Source organism: Theropithecus gelada, chromosome 14 (genome assembly GCF_003255815.1).
Source record: "Theropithecus gelada isolate Dixy chromosome 14, Tgel_1.0, whole genome shotgun sequence".
NCBI classification, from domain to species: Eukaryota; Metazoa; Chordata; class Mammalia; order Primates; family Cercopithecidae; genus Theropithecus; species Theropithecus gelada.
In genome coordinates, this window is record NC_037682.1 from 63,490,684 (window position 1) to 63,498,433 (window position 7,750).

A 7,750-nucleotide genomic window follows, 5' to 3' on the forward strand; every position below is an offset into this window, starting at 1 on the left:
GTAACAGGGCTATTGTGAGACTGTTGGAAAAACAGCTGCGTAATTGTAAAATACAAACTGTAGAAAACACACAAATTGACTGGGTATGCTGAATCTGATTTTTAATAGTAGTAGTTTTAAGAGCAAGTAAACCTCCTCCTGTGTTCTGAGGATACAGAGAGGCTGGAAAGGATGCAAGAGTTCCTAGTTGCATAGAAAGTTTCTCTCCAAACTCTTTTGAAGATCCCAGTCTATATGAACCACCTCTTTGCAAAAATAAGTCCCTTTCTGAGTCAGAGACAAAACCCCAGGCAGACCCAAGGGGAAAAGCTACCATAACAATAGTGTTGGAACCTCCAGGTTTCCACAAACCTTAGACATTCACAGCACCTAAGGTCTCTCTGAGACTTTCCTCCCTGGAATTCACTATTATTGTGACAACATAAACCAGTTTCTAAACTGCGCAAGAATAGGTCTAAGTGGTATAATCAGCATAGCCAGGCCTCTGAAATATATGCTGTGTGAAGAATTGTCTCCAAAAACTCAAGTCATGGGGTGGTCCTGAGGAAGGCTAGAATGCCTTTTACTTCAAGCAAAACAAACAAACAACAAAAACAACAACAACAACAACAACAAAAACAACCTTCCTAATAGCCAATGTCTAAAATTCAAAATTTCATCCCTTTAGTTTATGTCTAAAATATAGAACAGCCACTCCCCAAAAAATATTCATTTTATGTCAGGCACTCACATTTTGGAGTGAAAAAAGACATATTATCAGTTATAAATAGGAATGTCACAGGGATAGCAAGAGATGATAATTAGGTCTACTTCACAGTTCAGTCTACATTTGCCCACTAGTCTTTAACTTCATAGCCCAAAGAGAACCAAGCTTTGAGTCAGGTGTCAAGGGTCAAGGAGACTCTCTATGGAGAGACAGGATTAATAGTCAAGAAGAACCTATCTAGAAAGCAACAGCCAGGTATCCTACTTACAATATGGGCAACCCTGGCCTCATTTGGAAACTAGCCCCCTTGGAACATCTGGAACTTAAAAAGGTATTGCCCAATAAAGGGTCTACCACCAAAGCCAGCTTCTGGATCCATCCATGAAACTCCCCAGCCACCATGACCTATTATTTCCTTTTCTTACTTGTATCAGCAGGTGCCCACTGAGACATCCCCTCATTTGAACTTGCTTATGCTCAGAAACAACTCATCTATAAACTCTCCCCAACTCTGCAGGTCACAGCTTTGGGCAGATCACAGCCAAACGGTGAGAGAAATGAGAAAAGAGAACTGATCTTCTAAGCCTTATGTAAAATGACTGGATTTTAACAGAGTTCCTTGATGGGTACAGTGGCTCACATCTGTAATCCCAGCACTTTGGGAGGGATCCCTGCACAACACAGACAGACCCTGTCTGTACAAAAAATTAAAAATAGAAAGAAAAAAAAAGTTAGCCAGGCCCAGTGGCTCTTGTGTTTAGTCCCAGCTACTGGGAGGCTGACACAGGAGGATGACCTGAACCCAGGAGTTTGAGACTGTAGTGAGCTGTGATCACACTACTGCATTCCAGCTTGAACGACAGATCAAGACCCTGTCTCAAAAAAAAAACAAAACAAAACATAAAAGTGTTCCTTTCTACTGCAAAAGTATACCAGGGTTCCTGCTGCCTGATAAGCCTTCACAACTGCATAGGAAAAACCACGACAGATCAAAAGTAGCATGGTTTCCCTAGCAAGCAGACTTGGGGGAGGGGGCGCGGTGAAGGCGAGGGGAACTGTAGCTGGAATTCCCACCCTCATCAGTCAGAAGAAACAGAATAAGCAACAAGTGGTCCCAGGAATTATATCATGTCTATGTCAAGAAAAGGCCATTTAACACCCTAGTGGTAAATAGGATTCCATCTAAGGAACTGTCTGGATATTTCAAATGCACACAGCAAAGAGACAAGACTACCTAAGGGAAGGGTGGGACTAGGGTTCCCACAGTTGTTGGAATAGGTACACCTGAACACCAGGCTTTCAGGCAACAGAGTTGGCGCAGCCTTAACTTTCCCTTTCCAACATAAGTGGCCCCAACTTCCCCCATGCTGCTCAGTACTAAAACTGACTAGGAGCAATGAACTTATCATCTCACCAGGCCATTCTTCCAGACAAGTAGGCCTAAGATGGGGTCTTTCCTTGCTGATCTAAAAGGTCAAGTTGCCCCAAAGGCTTCTTATTACTGTCAAGGAAAAAAAAAAATCCTGAGGGGGTGATGAGGAAAGTTGTTCAGGAAAGATAGAGACATTTGCCATGACTACTGACCAGAAAGAACTTCTTGGACTACCTGGAACAGGCAGTGCCATGTGTGGATCCTTCATGAACCTCACATGTACAAACCTAGATTTCAACTTGCCCACTTCGGGCCACTCAGTTCTGAGCCAAAGCCTACAGCCCAGTCCAGCCCACAGCAAGGCCTTACCTGCTGCAGTGGACTCCTCAGAGTTGGCCCCCGAGCTGGTTCCTGTCGCCTTCTCACTGTGAATATGGCTGAGGCTCTGACCCTGGTGCAGGAGGAGTCCCCAGAGGAGCCACAGGGCAAGACGGACGCATACATCCATGACTCTAGATCTCAGTCAACATGCGTCTGATGTGGACACCTCGGGATCCCAAAGGCAAAGCCAGGAGCCCGCGAGTGCAGCCGACGGTCTCCAGGCAAGACGCCCTCGCGGCTCCGCAGCTGTCCAGCCACCCGCAGGCCTGCCCCCTCCAACAGCCAAAGGTCAAGTGCTCCAAGTTTGAGTGCGGGAGGAGGGCTGGCTCCTCAGGTCCAATAGTGGGTCCGCCGGGGCTGCGGCGGCCTGAGCTCGTGCGGCTTCCGGAGACTTTGGGCAGAGTGGCTGCGGGGCTGCTGTCAGCTCCGCAGCTTACTACACCCCTGCGGGAGGGGGCGGCAGGAGTCCCCGCGGGCACAGGAGTGGGGGAGGAAGAGCAGAGAAAAGAGGCAAGAAGGGGGCACCTGACCTCGCCCTGCCGAAGAGCGGCTAGCAGCAGAAGCTGGGGAGGGCGTGCGACCCGCAGGGTCCTGAGGGCGCGGGCGTCTCCAGGATCCTGGGCCTCCTAGGCCGAGGTCAGCGCCCCCGTCCAGTCCCGTGCCCAGGCGGCTGGCGGTGCCCAGGTCCAGCAGGCGGACGCACACCGGCCAGGCCCAGGACAGCTGCTCCCAGGCGGGCGGGCGGCGCGGGGCGGGCCCGGGGCGAGCGGGGGCGTGCTCTCCCGCCGGCCCGCCCCGCGCCGCCCGGCCCCCAGCGAAGCCCGGGCCCGCCCCAGCGCCCGGCTGGATCCCGGAATAACCGGTGAAGACGGCTCCCCGGAGCCCCCAGCCCCCAGCGGGCTCTCCCGGACCCCCAGCCCTTGCTAGTCTTTGCCAGGACGCCCCTCCCGCGCAAGGGATCAAGTCCCAGCTTCCCTTTCCCCCTCCAGAGTCTCCAGCGCCAACTGCCGGCCCGCAGGCGAGTCCCTGACCCGCAGTTACTCAGGTAACTCAGGCCTGCGGCGGCGGCGACAACACCTGCCCTGCCCCGATCTCCGGGCCGTGGTGCTGCTCCACTCGCCTCAGTTGTAGAGGCGGTCTAAACAGAGGCCCAGGACACAACGTTAGCCTCCCAGGAGCCGCCTGAGGCGACAACAGCCCAGCCCGGCTCGGCCAGGGGGCGAGCTCCCAGCCCCCAACTCCCTGCCAGTTCCCAGGCTCCGCCCTCCCGCCTCGCCTGACAACCAATCGACTTCCGCCTCTCTGCGGCTCAGGAACCCGCGCGCTTCGTCGCCCGTGCGCAGCGGCCCCTGGTGGAAACATCGGCGAACTGCAGACAGGACTTGCGATCCTGGGAGGGCCTGCTCTTTTGCAGAGGGTTGGGGAGTAAAGCTAAGACCCGCCCCGGGGGAGGCCCACTAGGGCCACTGGGGCCTGCGAGTGTTTTCAGAGGAAATGATGATGCCAGAAAGCAAAATGAAATGTCCAAACCACTCTAGCTAAAATTCTCCTACACATTCCTTGAGTCTGGGCTAAAGGGTGCCATCTGCCTTCCTGACCCCACCTCCCCTCCCCTCCAAGCTAAGTGTGATGCCTTCCCTTAGCTCTCACAGCCCGTTTTCCTACCTGCCCCTCAAGCTCCCAGCCCTTTAAGGTTTTTCGGTGGGGCCCATAAATGATTCCTCCCTGCATCTCATTTTCCCAGCTACCTCTCTGGTGGAAGAGGTGTCAGCGACTTGAGAGTGAGTGCGCCAAAGAAGAAAGAGCCACGCCTGAGCCTCCTTCAACAAAGCCTGCACTTCCTGTTTTCTCAAGCGTGCTGTCAGCAGATCTTGACTGAAACCTCTGTGCCCTACCCTGTCCTTGGCACCAGAAGCAGGGGAAGGGATTAGGCCCAGTCCCTCCTCTAACTGACAGTGCTAAACCAGCTACCTGTTCTGAGCAAGCCCTTTGAAGACTGGGAACATGGATTTGCCCAACAGCTGCCTGGCTTAAGGGTTAGGCCGTTGATATAAAAATACGTAGCTAACGTCACCTACTACCACTCCCCCGGCTCTATTAAGCTCCTGTCACACTAGACTTCATTAAGTTCCTAAACACGTCAAACTCAGCCACCTCACGGCCTTTGTATCTGCTGTTGCTTCTGCCTGAAACACTCTCCCCTGCTCCAAAGTTCCTCATGTAGCTGTTCTCTCATTCTTACAGATACAGCTCAATGTGTCTCCTTAGAAACTTTTACTCTGCCCACCCCTTCAAAATCAGTCTGTGGCCAAAATTGGACCATACACCTGTCTGCCCCTCCCCCAATAGGTAGTGATTGCCACTCTTCAGGTCAGAGGCTGTGCCTCATTCATCTCTGCTACACTAGGACCCAGCCATAGACCCTGAACAAAGTAAGTGCTCTGTAAAAGCTGGATGACATGAGTTAATTCACTTGAACACTCAGATACTAAAAACTAACACTCAATACCGGAATATTGGAAAATTGACCAGAACAGTTGAACCCTGACCTAGGTTCTCCTAGACCTATTCCCTGAGCCAGGGGTCTTAAATTCAAATGGCAAAGTGGGCAGGTAGGTAATACAATTAAGAAAAGTAGGTAGGAGGCCGGGTGTGGTGGCTCACACCTGTAATCCCAGCACTTTGGGAGGCTGAGGCGGGTGGATCACGAGGTCAGGAGATCAAAACCATCCTGGCTAACACGGTGAAACCCCGTCTCTACTAAAAATACAAAAAAATTAGCCGGGCGTGGTGGCGGTCGCCTGTAGTCCCAGCCATACGGGAGGCTGAGGCAGGAGAATGGCATGAACCCGGGAGGCAGAGCTTGCAGTGAGTCGAGATCGCGCCACTGCACTCCAGTCTGAGGGACAGTATAGACTCCATCTCAAAAAAAAAAAAAAAGAAAAGAAGAGAAAAGAAAAGAAAAGAAACGTTGATAGGAGTAATAGGGAATGGTGGGGATTATGGAGAGCAGGCAGAAAGGTGAGCCTAGTATTGCTAGAATGTCATTAAGAGAAGATGGGCTGGATGCAGTGACTGATACCTCTAATTCCAGCACTCTGGGAGGCCAAAGTGGGAGGATTACTTGAGCCCATGAGTTCACGACCAGCCTGGGAAACATAGTGGGACCCCCATCTCTACAAAAAAAAAGTTTTTTAATTAGCCATGAGTGGTATCTGGCATCTGTGGTCCCAGCTACTGAGGAAGCTGAGGTGGGATGATCGCTTAAATCCAGGATCTCAAGGCTGGAGTGAGCCATGATCACACCACTGCACTCCAGCCTGGGCAACGAGCAAGACCCTGTCTCAATTTAGAAAAAAAAGAGAGAGAGAGAGAAGATGGAAATCTGGACTTTGATATGACATATCCTTTTTAAAAAAATATTAGCAATGCATGTAAAAGAATAAAACCTTATATAGGCCACAGAAAACATGTCTGTAGCCCACATTAATCACTCAGACTGACAGTTCATCATTTCTACCTAAGCCAGCTCTCCTGCCTATGCACTCATTTGCCTAAGAGAACATGAAAGAAATGAGCCAAGTAAAGCATGTTTAACACAATTTCCTTCAAACTCGACTACAGCATTTCTTTTCACCACCACATGATTTCTTCGGGGTTATGGGTGCTTATCTATTTGGTACAACAAACAGGTCTTGCAGGCAGGAAGCCATGGTCTGTTACCAATTTACACCAAGATCTTAAACCTCGTGGAGCCTGTCGAATTTCCTGTGATGCTAAAATGGTGTCTAAGAACTAAAAATAGTTACTGTGATGCACCAATTTCAATTCTGGGTGTACACCCAAAAAATTAAAGCAGGGTCTTAAAGAAAATTATACACCCATGTTCATAACAGCATTAGTCACAACAGCCACAAGGTGAAAGCAACCCAGGTGTTCATGGATGGATGAATGGATAAACAAAATATGGTGCATAGGTACAATGAAATACTACACCGCCTTAAGAAAGAAGGAAATCCTGACAATGCTCCAACATGGATGAACCTTGAGGATAGCCAGCTAAGTGAAATAAGCCAGTCACAAAGGATAAATACTGTTATTTCATTTATATGAATGTACCTAAAACAGCCAAATTCATAGAGACAGAAAGTAGAGTAGTGGTTGCCAGAGACTGGGGAGAGGGGAGAGCTGGAAATAGTTTCAGTTTTACAAGTTGAAAAAAGTTTTGGAGATTGGCTGCACAATAATGTAAATGTACTTAACATGACTAAATTGTACACTTAAAAATGATTAAGATGAGGCTGGGCGCAGTGGCTCACGCCTGTAACCCCAGCACTTTGGGAGGCCAATGTGGGCGGATCACAAGGTCAGGAGATCGAGACCATCCTGGCTAACACGGTGAAACCCCATCTCTACTAAAAACACAAAAAATTAGCCAGGCGTGGTGGTGGGCGCCTGTCGTCCCAGCTACTCGGGAGGCTGAGGCAGGAGAATGGTGTGAACCCAGCAGGTGGAGCTTGCAGTGAGCTAAGATCATACCACTGCCCTCCTGCCTGGGCAACAGAGCAAGACTCTGTCTCAAAAAAAAAAAAAAAAAAAAAAAAAATTAAGATGGTAAAATGTATGTTATATATTTTTTAACCACAATTAAAAATAAAAATAAATAACTGGGCACCATAGCTCACACCTGTAATCCAAGCACTTTGGGAGGCCAAGGCCAGCAGATCACTTGAAGTCAGTGATTTGAAAACAGCCTGGCCAACATGATGAAATCCCATCTCTACTAAAAATACAAAAATTAGCTGGGCATGGTGGCGGGCGCCTGTAACCCCAGTTACTCAGCAGGCTGAGGCAGGAGAATCACCTGAACCTGGGAGGCAGACAGCCGAGATCACGCCACTGGACTCCAGCGTTGGTGACAGAGTGAGACTCCATCTCAAAACTAAAACAAAATAACAAATAAATGGTACCTGGGAGCCAAAGCCACAGCCTAGGCAACAGGAAGAACATTCTGGTGTCTTCTCTGCCTCCAAGATCACGATGTGACACTAGAAAAGTCAGTTCCCCTCTGAATTTCAGTCTCTCCAACTATAAATTGGTCAGCTACCAGATTATTGACCCTGTACAGCCTTAATATTCTACAAAATAAAAAGATTCTGAAACCTGATGGATCTTCCTGGATCAGAAACTGTGACCCTCATCTCTATAGCCCCTATGCTTCATCCTTCTAAAAATGTGACCCTTGCAAGAACCCAGGTATGTACTAGGGCTTGCACCTAAAATCCTAACAC

At 49.4% G+C, this 7,750-nt stretch overlaps 2 protein-coding genes across 4 annotated transcripts in view; one reads left to right on the forward strand and one right to left on the reverse strand.

Moving 5' to 3' along the window:
• STIM1 (stromal interaction molecule 1) overlaps positions 1–3,149 on the reverse strand; it is a 226,913-nt gene extending 223,764 nt beyond the window's left edge. For all 3 annotated transcript variants that reach the window (XM_025356487.1, XM_025356488.1, XM_025356486.1), the window contains exon 1: positions 2,448–3,149. In XM_025356487.1, the coding sequence (XP_025212272.1) occupies positions 2,448–2,586 (139 nt within the window). In that variant the 5' untranslated portion in view covers positions 2,587–3,149. The remainder of the gene's footprint in view (positions 1–2,447) is intronic.
• On the forward strand, positions 2,607–4,536 carry LOC112605920. Its single transcript, XM_025355817.1, has 3 exons — positions 2,607–2,980; positions 3,328–3,504; positions 4,204–4,536. The coding sequence occupies exons 1-3, from the start codon at positions 2,607–2,609 to the stop codon at positions 4,388–4,390; spliced, it is 738 nt and encodes a 245-aa protein (XP_025211602.1). The 3' UTR covers positions 4,391–4,536.
• The last annotated feature ends 3,214 nt before the right edge of the window (positions 4,537–7,750 follow it).